Raw genomic sequence first — 15,464 nt, 5'->3', positions numbered from 1 at the left:
GAGCGCCCACACCTCAGAACTGCACCCAGCCGGGGACACCCCCACAGGCTCTCCCCGACTAGTTCGTCCTGGCTCCCAATTTCCGGATTAATCCCAGTTTGGGGAAGGGAGTGGCCTCCAGAGGGGCGGACACCTCGGGGCGGGGACGTCTGGCTCCGCTGGGTCAAAGCAACAGTTTGTGCCTAGTGTCTCCTGGATGGGGGGAGGGGGCGGTCGGATGAGGTAGGGGGTGTAGGAAGAAGCCACAGAAGCCCCAGGGACGTGGGAGGCAGTGGGCTGGAGATTGAACCTCAGCCCTGCTGTGACCTCTACTCTTCGGTATCTTCATCTGTAAAATGGGAACAACGTGCCTTCCTCCTAACCCCAATGGGGCTGTTCCTAAGCTGAGCTCAATAAAAGTTCTATTCTGTCACCCTTCAGTTCTATCCCTATGTCATTCCACTGCAGACTTGTGGGGTGGGGCAGGTTAACTTCAATGGTGCTGATCGCTGATCGTTAGGGTAAGTGGCTGTCATGCCTCCTTAAGAGGAAGGGAGGGTGATCCTCACGGAGGAGTTTTGGGGGAGGAGGAGAGGTTGTTAGTTTGGGTTTTCTTAGGTTGCTCTTTTGTTTGTTTTCCTTAGCTTCCCTGGTGCAGCACCCCTCTCCGTAATCTCTGGGCATTCCTCTTGAATTCTCCCTGTGCCCAGCCTCTGCTGACACCCAAGCCTAAGCCAGGCCAGGGCCAGGGCCAGGGGCCCTGGATTCACAGCATCTCACAATCCATCGAACAGACTATCAGCAAACTACAGAAATTGCAAGGGGCAGGTGCATTGGGCCCTTCCCACGCCCTCCGAATCAAGTGGCAGACCCTCTTACAGGCCACAGGTAGCTTCTAGAAACCCACTTTACCAATGAGAACCTGAGGCCGAGAGGGGACAACTAGAGATCTCTAAGTCTCTGATGTCCACACTCCTGCCTGCCTCCCAGCACCCCAGGGCTCTCTCCCTGGACCTGCCCCTCTCCTTGAGGGACCCTGGGCAGCTGAGCATCAGTGTCCCAGTCTGTAAAATGGGAGTGACACCTGCCTTCTAGGGCCAGCGAGAGATTAAATAAAATGAAGTCTTTCAAGACATGCCAAGTTCCTGGCATAATGTAAGGCTTGCCTTTAAGTGGTCATAGTTGTCATCGGATGGAAGTCAACAGATCAATCATTCTAAAGGCTCCCATACCACCTGAAATCTGGACGGCAGACCTTAGGGTTTATTGTGTACACCGAATAAACCCAGAACACACCTTTGCCCACGTTTGTGTGTATTTTACTAGCCATGTTGCATACCAGCCCACGTGCGCATCTGCACGCTTGCATTCAGAAGTATTTACCGAGCACTTGCCAAGTGCCAGGACCTGTAGTCCCCGCTGGAGTCCGGGACACTGGCATGGCCCTGGACGACTCCCCAGCTGAGTTTTGCAAGGAAGACAGCCATTTGTTTGCAGAGTTCTGACTTCTGAGGGGTCATGTCGCCCACGTTTGGGCGCCAAAAGCTGTCATTCCGCATGCCTCCTGGCTCCCGCACCAGGAGCGACGGCTGAAACGCTCTCTTTTCTTTCCGGTGTCGGGAGCCTTGCCTCCCACCGCCACTCCTGGTCAGCTCTGCGCAAGGACGTCGCGGTCCTTGGCAGCCCGGCCGAGACGCCGCGTGAATGAGAGCAGGAACTCGGAGAAGGGGAGGGAGAGAAGCAGAAAGGCCCGGGAGGGACCGGGAGGCAGTGGGAGGTCTGCGCCCCGGAGCCCCGCGCTAGCCCGCCCTGCCCGTTTGGCACAGGCTCCTCCGGGCCGCCAGGAGCCCCAGCAAAGGCCGGCCCCGACGCACACCCAGCCTTTTGTGTGAGGGAAACACAAAGGAGGGGGAAAGACGCGTCTTCCGATTTGACCGAGGAGGCCAACAGCTCCGGGACGCCCGGGCCAGCCAGGAACTCCCGGGGCCGGGGCCGCTCAGCCTCAGCAAGTGAGCGCTCCATCCCCCGGGAAGGGGCTGCGGCCCTGCTCCACGCGCTGCTGGGAACCGCGGCGCCCGGGACCTGCCCAGGCCATTCCTGCCAGGCGCCAGGCGTAAGACCCGGACAAGTGCTGGGGACGCATCCACGACACGCGAGGACAAGCGCCGGTGGCCCGGCTCTAGTTTCCGATTATTCCCGGGAGGCGTGGGGGAGGGGTACTGGAGACTGCCAGAGGTGCTCAGCGTCCGATTTGCCCCAGGACTAAAAGGAGCCCACGGGGACACAGACCGCCCCCACCTCCCAAGCTGCTCTCTGGCGCAGGGAGGAGACTGGGGGAAGTCTGCGGGGAGAAGAAGGGGCTCGCAGCCTGGAGCTGCCAGCCTGAGCTCTGGACGTGCGGAGCGAGGACCGCGAGGTGCCGCTGCACAGCCCCAGCACTGCCGCAGCTGCTTCGGCTCGGTGGCGCGGGACCAGGGCCGGGGGCGTCCTTAGGGGCGTCCACGAGGGGACTCGGCGAGCAAGCCAGCTCTCCTGCCTTCGGACTCGGCCTTCTAGGCTCTAGACTCGCGTTGTGCCGGATCAGGCCTCTAGACTTTCACCCCTGCCCCAACTCCAGCCACAGTAGCAAGCGTGTAATGAACCTCAGACCGCGCGCTCCCTCCGACGCATGCTGGACGCAGGACAGACACCAGTGAGAAGCAGCAAAAGGAGAAACCCGGGTTCCCGGACACGTGCCGGCGGCTGACTAACCTCAGCCGCAGCAACCAAGACGTAGCGCGCCTGCTGCTGATTATTAGACACACTGGCAGGCCCTCAACTCCACGCCCCGGCTGGTGGCCCCAGAGCGCACACCTCCACACACGTCCTCGCCGCGGCTGTCGGGGTAGGCCCAAAGGAGCGATCTTCAAATGCCCGATCTCTTTCCGATCCCCACCCAAGCCCCCAGCGTCGGTCCCTGTGACAGATTCTACTAATTGAACGGTTATGGGTCATCTTTGTAACCGTTGGACCACATATCACCACGCTTCAGTTCTTCATGTTTTAAATACATATTTAACGGATGGCTGCAGAGCCAGCTGGGAAACACGCGGCTTGAAAAATAATGCCCCAGAAGGCACAAGACTGGGGCGAAGGCGAGTGCCGGCTGGGCTTCTAGCGTTGGTGGCAAAGGGAGACTTATCCCCGAACTAGGGGCAATAACAGGAGTTTCTGTCCATTCTGTGATTTTGCTATTTGAAGACCAATCGCTGTTGTTTATGTGTTTGCTTGTTTTTAAAACCGCACATGCACATTAAAAGTTCCCAAACAAGGGAGGTACCAAAAGATCCTAACACTCCCTGGGAGAGAGCAGTGTGTCTGTGTGCGGTGTGAAACAAATTTCTGTATTCTAAATGTATGGACGTGAGAAATTCAGCTCGGGATGTGAGAAATTCAGTTAGGGCTTGGGGAGACAGGCGGCCACCTCCATGTGATGGACCCCCCCCCCGCCCCCCCTGTAGTCCAAGGAGGGCAGCGCTGTAAAAGCTTAGCAATTATTTTTTTTCTGCAGTGTCTAGCTTTTCCCGTGAGTAAAATGGGTGAACACACAGTTACTTTTAAACTATTATACCTCAGGTGCTTCTCCAGATCGGGCTTAATTCCTCATGGTAAAGAGCTTCCAGGTTTGAGTCAGGCTTCCATCAGTAAAACGTGATCCGTGTCCCAAAGCAGTCGCGAGGGACTCCATCTCGCTGTCTGGCCCACAGCGTGGAGACGCCTCTGCCCAGACCTGAGACTTCTCTCTGCAAACAAACCAGATGCCCTCTACCCCAAGGCGTCGTGCCGATCACAAAGATGATGCTAAAAATGCTATCAGGCTCCTCTGCTAATAAATGGAGGGGGAATTAACTCCAGGCACGACTCTGCCCTGGTGTGAGCGCGGTTACTGTGCTGAAATAACTCGTCCCTGCACTTACACCGTCCTCAACTTAATGAAGAGTTGTGATTTCTTTCTGAACACTGCTCTGGAGCTGGTCCCTCCTTCCTTGGCCACCCTCTGCCCCGCCAGGCCCTGCACCCAGCTGGGGGCGCTACCGGCCGCCCGCGGAGCTGCAGCGACTGCCACCTCCCAGACGCGCGCTAAGAGCGCGAAGAAAGTGGGGGCTTTGTGCCTGGTTATCATGTACATTTGGAGCCCCAAATGCCCACGTGCTGACGAAACCCATAAGATGAGAACAGGCGGCGGGAAATCATAAAGGGAGAGGAAGAGCTAGGGAGACTCCAGCCCGGGTTCCTGGGTAGCCAGGGTTATCCGCGCTCATCCCAAAAGACCTGGCTGCGTTAGGTATCAGATTACTTTGTCTACGGAGTCCCCACCCCACTCCACCCTACCCCATCCCCCAGCCTCACTCTGAGGCGACCGTATTTTTACAGAAATGCGACTATGTTCCCTTTCTCCCTGGGTCCCAAGCGCGCTCAGCCCTCTCTCCCTCCCCCGCGTGCCCGCCCTCCTTCCCCCGCCTCTCACACTGCCTCCCCAGGTCCCTCCTCCAGTCCCTCCCCAAGAAGCTCCTGGCCACGCGCGCCCATTGGCTGTGCGCTGGGAGGAGGCGTGTGCCCGGCCCGTTGAGTTTCATTGAGCGGAATTAGCCCGGATGACATCAGCTTCCCAGCCCCCCGGGCGGGCCCAGCTCATTGGCGCGGCTGCCCCTCCAGGACTAGCACATTGTTCCCCGCCCCCGCCCCGGCCACCGCTGCCGCGGTCGCAGCCGCCACCGGGCTATAAAAACCGGCCAAGCCCCGAAAGGTGCGGATGCTTATTATAGACCGACGCGACACCAGTGCCCGGTGCCAGGTTCTCCGTTGAGGCTTTTCGGAGCGAGCCTCCTGAATCGCATCCACAGTAAGTGTCTCCGCCCTCCAGCAGCCCCAGCCTAGATCCCAGGGACTGGCGGCCCCCAACTCGGCTGTGACTTAGGATGCTCCGATGTAGGGTGCCTGAATCCCTCCCCTGCCGGCCAGGTCCCCCGAGCGCCTTTGCTGCTCTGTCCTCCCTACACTCACCGCTGCACTTCCCTCGCCCGAAAACCAGAAGTCCGGGCGACAACAGAGCTTTTAGCCCCAAACCCAGTCAGCTGTGAGCTGGCCGCGGCCCCTGGGCGCAGCACATGGAATCTGGCCCCGCGCGGGTGCTCGGTGCATGCGTGTGTGCCTGTGTTTGCTGCGCGGTGTCGATGGAGATGCGTTTGAGGAACCAAATAAATAGTTCTCTATTTAGATCTCCACCCTCCCCAAAGAAAAACCTCACTTGCCACTCGTTTATTACAGCCCTGGAGGCCCAGCTCTGCCATTCCTAACTGAAGGCACAAAACCCCTAGAATGCCACCCTCACCGAGGGTCTCCCAATGCCCCCTGAAATAAAACAACCTGTTGGATGAGAGCAGAGAGGAGATGGTGGGGAGGAAAAGGGACAGATTAATTACTGGTACCTGCGTGCAGCTAGAAGGAAGGCCAGAGATAGCAGCGAGGAGCTGCGGGGCAGGCGGGAACAGCTTTCTGTCTCACTGACTCTCTTTTCTCTTTTTCCTCCTTTCCTTGGAAGTTCTGGGGACCGAGGGAAGGAGGATCCCGAGAAAGCTGAGACTATCCTCTGCTGGGGCCATGGACTCGGACGCCAGCTTGGTGTCCAGCCGCCCGTCGTCACCAGAACCCGATGACCTTTTTCTGCCGGCCCGGAGCAAGGGCAGCAGCGGCAGCGGCTTCACGGGGGGCACCGTGTCCTCGTCCACGCCGAGCGACTGCCCGCCAGAGCTGAGCGCTGAGCTGCGCAGCGCCATGGGCTCAGCGGGCGCGCACCCTGGGGACAAGCTGGGAAGCGGTGGCTTCAAGTCATCCTCGTCCAGCACGTCGTCGTCCACGTCGTCGGCGGCCGCGTCGTCCACCAAGAAGGACAAGAAGCAGATGACCGAGCCGGAGCTGCAGCAGCTGCGTCTCAAGATCAACAGCCGCGAGCGCAAGCGCATGCACGACCTCAACATAGCCATGGACGGCCTGCGCGAGGTCATGCCCTACGCGCACGGCCCGTCGGTGCGCAAGCTCTCCAAGATCGCCACGCTGCTGCTGGCGCGCAACTACATCCTCATGCTCACCAACTCGCTGGAGGAGATGAAGCGACTGGTGAGCGAGATCTACGGCGGCCACCACGCTGGCTTCCACCCGTCGGCCTGCGGTGGCCTGGCGCACTCGGCGCCCCTACCCGCCGCCACCGCGCACCCAGCGGCCGCCGCGCACCACCCGGCCGTGCACCACCCCATCCTGCCGCCCGCCGCCGCCGCCGCCGCCGCCGCTGCCGCCGCCGCCGCGGTGTCCAGCGCCTCTCTCCCAGGCTCTGGGCTGTCGTCGGTGGGCTCCATCAGGCCTCCGCACGGCCTGCTCAAGTCTCCATCTGCAGCCGCGGCTGCCCCGCTGGGGGGCGGGGGTGGCGGCAGTGGGGGTAGTGGGGGCTTCCAGCACTGGGGTGGTATGCCCTGTCCCTGCAGCATGTGCCAGGTGCCACCGCCACACCACCACGTGTCGGCCATGGGCGCGGGCAGCCTGCCGCGCCTCACCTCCGACGCCAAGTGAGCCTACCGGCGCCGCCGGCGCGTTCTGGCGAGCGGGCAGCCCCGAGGCCGCGGGTGGGGGGAAGCGAGGACTGGCCGGTGCTGCGCTCCGGAGCTCTGTTGCGAGGAGGGGCTCCTCGGGACCAAGGACTGGGGGTGGGGGATGGTGGGGATTCCAGCACCTGGGAACTGAAGCGATGGGGGTGCGCACAGAGCAGTGGGGAGTGAGGGGGATGTTCGCTCTGGGACCTCTTTGAGCCCTCACTGGCTCCAAACCGATGGTCCGGTAGACACTATTTTATAAAAAGGTACCTCTATGTGCATCCCTCACTCGAATTTACCCCCACCTCCCCCCGCCCCCGGAAAAGATGCTAAAAACTGTGGTTTCCTCAAGAGCACCTGCTTGACTCCCAGCCCCGGCTGGGGCAGCACTTCGTGGGTGGGAGGTTGAGGGAGAGACACAATGAGGACCTCTCCTCCTTCCTCCTTTCTTGGCGGGGAGGAAGCTCTGGGGAGCCGAACTGCAGAGGCGACCGCCCGGCCTCGCCCTCGAGGGTCGGCGAGCTAGCTGGAAGCTGGCGTTCGGTTCCAGAAGCACTTACGGTGGCACCGAGTCTCGGGGTCCGGGCGAACCCGCACCCTCTAAGAACTGTAGCCGTTCCCTGCTGTCTGTCCTGTTGATTGGGGTATGTGGTTTCCTAATAAATCGGCGGATGTTCCATTTTCGACAGTATGAGCAAGCTTTACAGACGCTCAGAGTGGAACCACTTGTGGATTGGAATAACTCAAAACTGCCGGCTTGCGGGGCGGGTGTTTCTTAGTTATTTTAAAATACAAACTACTCCCTCCATTCTTTCCGTCTCTGAGCACAAAGTGATTGGGTTTCTTACTCGACTGCGCATGTTGGCGTCTGAGGGCTTGCCAGAATTTAAAAGGCAGTGGCTGTGAGCATAGCTTTGGGTTATCTGGGGGCTTTTATTGGCTTTTAAAATTTTTCTTTCTTGGATGCGTGTAAATATAATATCAGTGGCGAGGTAAGCGCGCGATGCTAAGCCGTTTGCTCACGTGACTGCCAGCCCCACCGGAGTCTAAGCCTGCTTTCCTCTCTCTATCTGGGTTTCTTTTTGCCACGTTTAACACAAACGGTCACCTCCACGTGCTTCCTGCGTCCGCGCGACCCGCCTGGGCGCCTCCCGCGCTGCGTGCGACACTGGCTTCGTGGCGTCTCCGCGTAACATCCGTCCTCCGATCGCGCTGCCCCTCGCAGAAAGTGTATCGCCTGTTTTATTTTTGTAAAAACAAAGTGCTAAATAATATTTATTACTTGTTCGGTTGCAAAAACGAAATAAATGATGGAGTGTTGAGATTTTAAATAAAATATAAAGTCAAGTCGGGCGTTTGCCATCCGTGTGAGCGGGCGGCGCAGCGAGCCAGTCCCGAAGAGGGGTTCGGGCTGCGGTCGCTGGGGCGGGATCGGGGCGTCGTTCCGCCGGTTTCCGCACCAGGGGAAAGATAAGAGTTGTTTGTTTATTCCTCCTCCCCACATTCGCTTTGAAACTCGTTCTGAGCGCGTACTGCGGGCGTTTTTTCATAACTTTCTTGCTCTTATTTTTATTTCCAGCGCCTAATCCAGAATTCCCTACAGTTGCGTATTAAAGTACTTTACAAGTGAAATTTTCCTTCCCGGAGCGCGAAATTTTGGGTCTTCGGGGACGAAGGCAGTGGCTGCAGGCTGGGGGCCCTGGCTCTGGGGCGTCCTCCGCGGCTCGAATTTTCTCTTTCTGCTCGGTTGGGTCTCTGGCCACCGCCCGGCCCCACGGGTTTCCTGGGCTCCAGCTGCGGACCAGCCACTTGGGGGTCCTGGTCCCGCAGAGCCGCGGCGTCCCCAGCAAAGCCCCGCCGGAGTGTTTCCCGCGGGATCCAGGAACCCTTCTCGGAGCTTCCTTCGACCCTCCCCGGGCGCCCACCGTGGCCTTGAACTGCGACGTGTCAGGTACTGGGAACCGCCCGAGGTAGCGCGGCTCTCAACTTGCTGCGCTTCGGCCTCTGTGCTCTTTCCCGGGGCCACCTCTGTCTTCTTGCGTCCACCAAGGTCCCTCACAATCCAAAAACAGCAATACAAATTCGGGATGTGGCCCTTAAGAGAGATCCAGGGCATAAATTTAAAAGTTTTGGCCTTCCAAAAGGATAGGGACAGACCCTGTTGCAGTCTCTCCACCCCAGGGCTGGCCCCAAAACGTGTGCCCCCCCCCGAAAGGACAGCCTGGGGCGGACACAGTAGACACGTCCCCCCTCCCCCGTCCAGGGCCCTCTCAACCCACATCTTTGGTGGCCACCAGAGGAAGGCCCCGGGACCTGGGCGTGTATATTTCCCTAGTTAGAACCCCATGTCTTGAGTCTGGCCACTTGCCCAGGCCTGAGGATGGCTCGGTCCCCTAGTGAGGGGACAGGCACTTCCGGGTCCTCCAGCGGGGAATGTTGGGCTGCTGGCTGGAACAGTGGGGCCCAGGGACCCGTGCTGTAGGGCTAGCTTTCCTCAACGGGCTTTGCTTTTCACCTGACCGGTACAGAGGAGGTGGAAGGGTGGTGTAGAAAGGGGGCCGTGAATCCAAGAAAAGCGTGGGGCAGGTCTAGTTCTTTTTATTCCGGAAATCTTGTTTGAAACGAAACTTGGGAAGAATTCAAAACTCGGTCCGGCTCCAGCCACAGACACATAAAAAGACTCCAGGAGGCTGGAACTCAGGCCGGTGGAGCTGAGAACCAACTGGGCTGCGGGGTGGAGGTGGGGGGCTCACTTGCTGCCACGGCTTCCTCACCGCCCACCGCAAGGTAGGCGTGTGCAGGAGCAGGCTCTAGATGTGCCCGGTGAATGCATAGAAGGACAGTTCCTGAAAGGAAATAAATCAAGTCTCCCCCCTCCACTCCTGCACCCAAGCTCTCAGCTGTGCCCAGCCCCCGCCTAGACCTCGGAAGACCTGGGCCTCCGAGGAAGGAGGGGCTGTGTCCAGCCAAGCCCGGGCCCTCCCCCAGCCATTCTCCTGACCGGGAGCCCAGCTGGGGACCTAGACCACCATGTGAGAGACCCTAGCGTCCTGGACACAGAGGAGCAACACACAGACGCGCACTAGCTCACAGGGTTGCACTCCTGCCAGGGACAGGGGGCTCCCCGCAGAGGGTGGCCCTGAGCTGGCGAAGGGCCTGGGTGCATGGCTGAGGCCAGCGGCTGGGCTTGGATTTGGGGCAGGAGAAGACTGCGCACAACCACTTTGACTTCAGTGGGCTGTTAATTCATCTCCCCACTGAAAGAGAGGGGAAGGGAAAGAGAAGCAGGAGGGAAGGGGGTGGCTGCTGCCGGCACCGGGCACTGCAGGTCCCCTGAGTGGGGGCATTAGCCGGGAAATTCTCTCCAGTGCTGGGCTGCAGCTCAGCCTCCTCCCTCACCTCCCTGCATGGACCCCGCAGCTGCCTAGCTCTCAGACTCCAGGTCCCAGGTTCATCAGACTTCAAGGTCTGTGCGGCTCTCCCCAACCCTCCTTAGAAACCAGGGAGCTGGCTGGTTGAGGGAGCAGAGCCCAGTGGGCAGAACATGAACCTCCTCTGCTGCCTCTGTACCCCAGGGCATTGTCCCTGGGCTCCCCACTGTCTTGTGGGCAGGAGTCACAGAGAAATGCCAATTCCCTGGACTCAGTGTTGGGGGCTCAGCAGAGCTGCAGGGTGCCTTTGACGCCCATAGAGCGGGGGCTCTGCACCCCAGGGACAGGCAGTGAGCAGAGGGCTGAAGCAAACCCACAGAGGTGTCACACTCCCGGTGAGGCCAGGGCCTCTGATGGGGTAAGAAGACATGGGACGCACATGGTGATTTGGGGCTCCAACAGCCATCCAGCCAGGGACCTCCCCTTCTCATTCCCAGACTGGAACCAGTGAAGACCCCCTGGGCCAGGGCACTGCATTTTAAAGTCTCCTAGATGCTCTCATGCAAAACTGCCCCACTGCTGGAGAAATGTCTGTCTGTCTCCCATTAGGGCAGAATCCACCTAGCAATCTGTCTGAATTCCCTCTACTAAGTAGACTCCCTGATGCTTCCTAGAAGTTCATCTATGGCCAAGGATCCCCCCCATACCTGCCCTGGGTGTCATTTTAAAGCCTTCTTTCATTACAGATTTTATATCGGGTCTTCTCTCCCCACTCAAGTGCCCCATCATACCAGTAGGAGTTACGGGGCATTGGCAAGGGTGGTGGTATGGGCCCTACACCAAGGGTCTCAAGACACTTTGCAGGCGAGCAAGCCCCTTACTCATTGTCCCTGCATACCTGGAAGGGAGGCTGGAAGCAGGTCTGGCTGATCACAGCACTGCTCTTGGTCCCACCCTGACTATGGAGGGGAACAGGGGCAGCCTGGGTGAGTGTGGCTATTCCCTGCTTTGGCTGCTGCCAGCTGCTCATGGCCCAGACCCCTGGGGCTAAGCACCCCTTCTCCCCCCACCCCATCAGAGTCAGAGTGAGGGTCCGTTCTAGGCAGGACAGAGATGGGGTCACCCCCACACCTACACCCCTACTCCCCATCTCTCTCCTAGGGGTTATTGCTACACAGCTGCTTCTCCAGCTAGGGTTGGGGGGGGCTGCAGGGAGGAGCAGATGGGCAGAGCGGGGTGGAGGGAGGCAGGGCCAGGCTGCACCTCAGGGGAGCGCAGGACAGTAATCATTGGCAGAGGAGACTGGAAGAGGAGGCCACCAACATTTATTGAAAGCTGGTTCCTGTAAAGCCTGGTGCTCAGAGCATTAGGAGCATCAATTCATCCAATTCTCACATGACCATTTGAGGAGGGTTATTTACAGGTGCTCCTATTTTACAGGTGAGGAAGACTGAGGCACAGAGAGGGTAAGTGATTTGATCAGGGCAGACAGTAAATCAAGGAGGCAAGGCTGTAATCCGGAAGTCTAGCTCCCAGGCACACCCCAGCATGTCGCCTGGCCTGCACCCCTGCAGTCCCCAGACTCTGGCTCAGATACCTCCTGGAGAACCCTCCGATCTAGCGCTGCCACAGATGCCTCTCACACTCTAGCCCCCTTAGGTGACACTCCAGCTCCCCCTTCGTACCTGAACCCCATCTGTCCCTGACACCCCCATCTGGGCGGTGGACAGTGGGGACAGGCTTCAGCAATTAGCAGACTCTGCCGCATGGGGACAGGGCCGGAGCAGGTGAGCCAAGGCAGCCCCTCGTTAGGGCGGCGCTGCAATGATGAGGGACCGTGGTTAGTGCCAGTGCCTGCGGGACAGCTGCCGCCTGGCAGGCCTGAGGCCTTTCCGTTCCCTGCCTGCTTGTGCACTGCACACCTGGGCAGAGATTCCAGAAAGGCCGCAAAGGGAACCGCCTGCAGCGACAGTGCGTCTGAAGCACTAGGTGAAACAGCCGGAGCGCGCTCTTCTCCCTGGACCTCAGACCCCTTTACCACACGCGGAGGGCCTCACACACACGCAGGGCGACTGGTCCCACAGCTTCCGGTCTGCAACCCCTGGGAGCCGCCAGGACCACCAGGCGGGGCTCTGGGTTTGGAGGCCGAGTGGAGTCTTTATTTGGAGTCCTGGGGCCACAGTGTCGCAGTTCCGAGGGAAGACTGCTCAGGAAACTTGCTCGGAACTGTGCGCTGGTGTCCTCTCTGCCCCTTGCTTCCTGGGAAGTGGGTGCGGAGGGGTGGCCCCACACATGTGGGATCAGAGCAGGTGGTTTGAACCCTGAGCACAACTTTCTTTTGGTGACATTGTGGTGGCTGTGTAGCCACAGCCAGTTCACTGATGGTGAGAGGCTTGGGGTGCCTCAAGAAGGAGGCACATAGAACCTGCCAGAAGCACCTGCATTGTGTGGGCCCCCAACAGCTGCCCAGGGGAGCGACTGGGCACCCGAGCTCACACACGCAGCCTTTGTGCACAGGCTCATGTACATGCACTGGAATTCACGCTCAGGGATCCACACACACCAGCGCTTGCACACCTGGGGGCCTGGAAACTCCAAGCAGTGGCCTCTCTCTGCCCCCTCCCAGCCTGCTGAGCCTGTGAGCCAGCCAGAGGTGTGGGGAGCAGGGAAGCTGGATTTTCCACTCCCTCCCTGTCCCTTTCCCTGGGCCTTTTAAGACTTGAAGGCCCTGGTCCTCTCTCTTCCTCCCAGACCAGCCTGGCTCTCTGAGCTCCAAGCTCTGCAGACCCACATCCTAGAGCCTGGGTCAAGGGCCACAGGACCAGCACCATGAGCAATTCCTCCTCTTTCATCCTGAAATCTTGGCAGTAGAAGCTTATCTTACAGAGCAGGGTGGAGTGGCCTCTTAGAAACCATGTGACACTCTGACCCGGTTTCCTCAATTGCACAGCAGAGCCAGGATGGGTGATCTGGGAAGCTCAGTGGGCAGATTGGGCTCTGCTCCAATACCCGGGCCCTCTGGGGCCCCTGATCCACCTCAGAGCAGAGGTCCTGGGAGCCCCCAGCTGGCAGGGAGGGTGTGATGTCTCCTCCTCAATGTCTCCTGTGTGCACTATGGAATTTACCACTCTCCACTGAAGCAGGAGTGTAGACAGTTCTGGAAAGTTGTGGTCCTTGATTGTGAGACTTCCCCTGGGTAGAAACTGTGGTTTGAACATCTTTATTTACTAAGAGTGCCTGTTAGATGTAAGGGCTCAGAAAAAATGTGTCAATGAATGAACAAATGGTACGGGGGAGTGAATGAAGGACTCCAGGAAGGAAGAGGGTTGGAGAGTGTGGGTATCAAGGCAGAGAGTAAAGACCCTGAATCCTGCACTGATGGGGGACACTGAGGCCTCAAGACTGGTGACAATTTCTGCTTCCACCCAGAGCAGCTGGATTAAAACTTGGCCCTGACACTACAGTAAGCCACACTCCAAGACCTCCCTGGGCCTGTCTTCTTATGTAAATAGACTAATTAATAATAGTACCTGACAACTGTGTTGCTGTAAGGACTAAATGAAACCACTCTCTGCCTGGTCCCATCTATTGGTTGCCCTGGGCCCAGGGTGCAGCTGCTGCTGTGTGGGGACCCCACATCTGAGTTCCCCCAACCCCCATGGGGGGAGTGATCACTATGGAAACCATGCAGGGGCCGCTGGGTGTGGGGTGGTATGTTGCCTTGGCCAGGCTCCAGCTATGTGACTTTGGACAAGAGCCAAGGGCTTTCTGAGCCTCAGCTTCCTTATCTGCAAAATGGGGGTGATGCTAGTGCTGTCTTCACAGGGCACTGGGGCTTGAAAGGAGAACCTGGCACACCAAGCAGAAGGAGAAGGGTGTGCCTGGCCATGTGGGTGTCATCTCATGGAATCTTCTGGGAGGTCCTCCGACATAGGATCTCTGTTACTCTTAGTTACATGACCTGCCCTGCAGCACCCCAAGGGGCCTGCCTGCCTCAGGACCCCAGGGAGCAGCTCAGCAATGTCTCTGAGGTCTGTGCAGAGTCCAGTTCCCAACCTCCCCCCCCCCCCAGTGCAAGGCAAGGCCTCTGTTCTCACCTTCCCATGCCCCGGGGTGCCTGGTACAGAGCCTGACACACACAGTCCTTGGTGAATATTCTTTGCATTGTGCAGTGGACAAGGAGGGCTGATACTCCATGTAGAAACTAGAACTGGATCCTTTTAAGGGAGGGAGCCAGGATCAGAAAGGAATTAATGGAAGGAAAAGTTGCTTGTGAAGCCCAAGCCCCAGCCTCATGCTTCCAACTCTTGCCTCCCCAAGGACAGCCCTCCCTGTCGGGGCCAGGCCTGCTGGTCCCTCCATCTGTGCCCCTCTGATGCCTAGTGCCCATGGTCGGCTGGGCAGCTGTAGAGCTGCAGCTGGGAGCCACAGGGAGAACAAGCGGCCGGGTCTCCTGGGTTGGGCTGGAGGCTCGGCATTGCCCCCTGCCCCCACCTCTCCAGGCTGTTCCCCCAAGACAGCGGCGCTAATGAAGAAGCTGAGTACAGGGCGGCTTAGCCAGCACAGGAAGGAAATGACTTGGTGCAGTGTGGCCCTGGCAGGCGACAGGCAGGGGCAGGGAGCCCACAGGCTAGCACAGCCAGGAGGCCGCCCTCCCCCCTCCCACCCGGCCTGCCCTCCACCCCTCTCCTCCCTGGCACACCCCCCCTCCACCGATCTGCTTGTCATCACACACTTTTTGATGTTTAACCCATCAGCTTCTCTTAGCCCATGCGTTATTTTTTGGTTTTAATCAAGGTAAAATTCGTGTAACATAAAATGAACCATTTTAAAGTGAACAATTCAGTGGCATTCACAGTGCTGTCCACCCACCACCTTTATCTGCTTCCAAAACATTTTAATCACGCAAACTAAAACCCTGTCACCAGTAAGCCGTCACTCCTCACTTCCCCTCCCCCTGCCCCTGGCAACCACCAATCTGCTTTCCATCTCTACGGGTTCACTTATTCTAGATATTTCATATAAACGGAATCATACAGTACGTGACCTTCTGTGACTGGCTGTTTCACTTAACATGACGTTTTTGAGGCTCATGCACATTGTTGCATGTATCAGTGCTTCACTCCTTCTTCCGGCTGAATAATACTCCGTTGTGTGTATGTGCTGTGTTTTGTTAATCCATTCATCTGTTGCTGGTCTTATTCACGTCTGAGTAACTCCTCAGGCCCTTGGGTGCAACCTGCCATGATGGAAAGGCCTGGTCTATGAGTTTGAAAATCTAGGTCCTGAGCAGGCTGGGTATCCTCAGGTGAGTTGCTTGGCCTTTCTGGGCCTCTATCTACTCATGTATAAAGAAAAGGTTGGCAAGGGCCATTTCAAGTGATGGATCTCTGGGACCTGCACAACCCTGAAGTCCTCCCTGCCACCCGTAGAAGGAATCCAGATGTCCTCCCTGCCAGCCACAGGACCCCTTAACACATGCCCTGGGACT

At 58.4% G+C, this 15,464-nt stretch overlaps 1 protein-coding gene across 1 annotated transcript; it reads left to right on the top strand.

Annotated features, from left to right (window-relative positions):
• Window positions 1-4,778: 4,778 nt before the first annotated feature.
• Window positions 4,779-14,536, top strand: OLIG2 (oligodendrocyte transcription factor 2). Its single transcript, XM_012780884.3, has 2 exons — window positions 4,779-4,861; window positions 5,561-14,536. The coding sequence occupies exon 2, from the start codon at window positions 5,620-5,622 to the stop codon at window positions 6,580-6,582; it is 963 nt and encodes a 320-aa protein (XP_012636338.1). The 5' UTR covers window positions 4,779-4,861; window positions 5,561-5,619; the 3' UTR covers window positions 6,583-14,536.
• The last annotated feature ends 928 nt before the right edge of the window (window positions 14,537-15,464 follow it).

Source organism: Microcebus murinus, chromosome 1 (assembly GCF_040939455.1).
Source record: "Microcebus murinus isolate Inina chromosome 1, M.murinus_Inina_mat1.0, whole genome shotgun sequence".
In the NCBI taxonomy this organism is placed as follows: domain Eukaryota; kingdom Metazoa; phylum Chordata; class Mammalia; order Primates; family Cheirogaleidae; genus Microcebus; species Microcebus murinus.
Note: the sequence above shows the minus strand (reverse complement) of the source record. Positions and strands in the feature narration are given on the sequence as shown.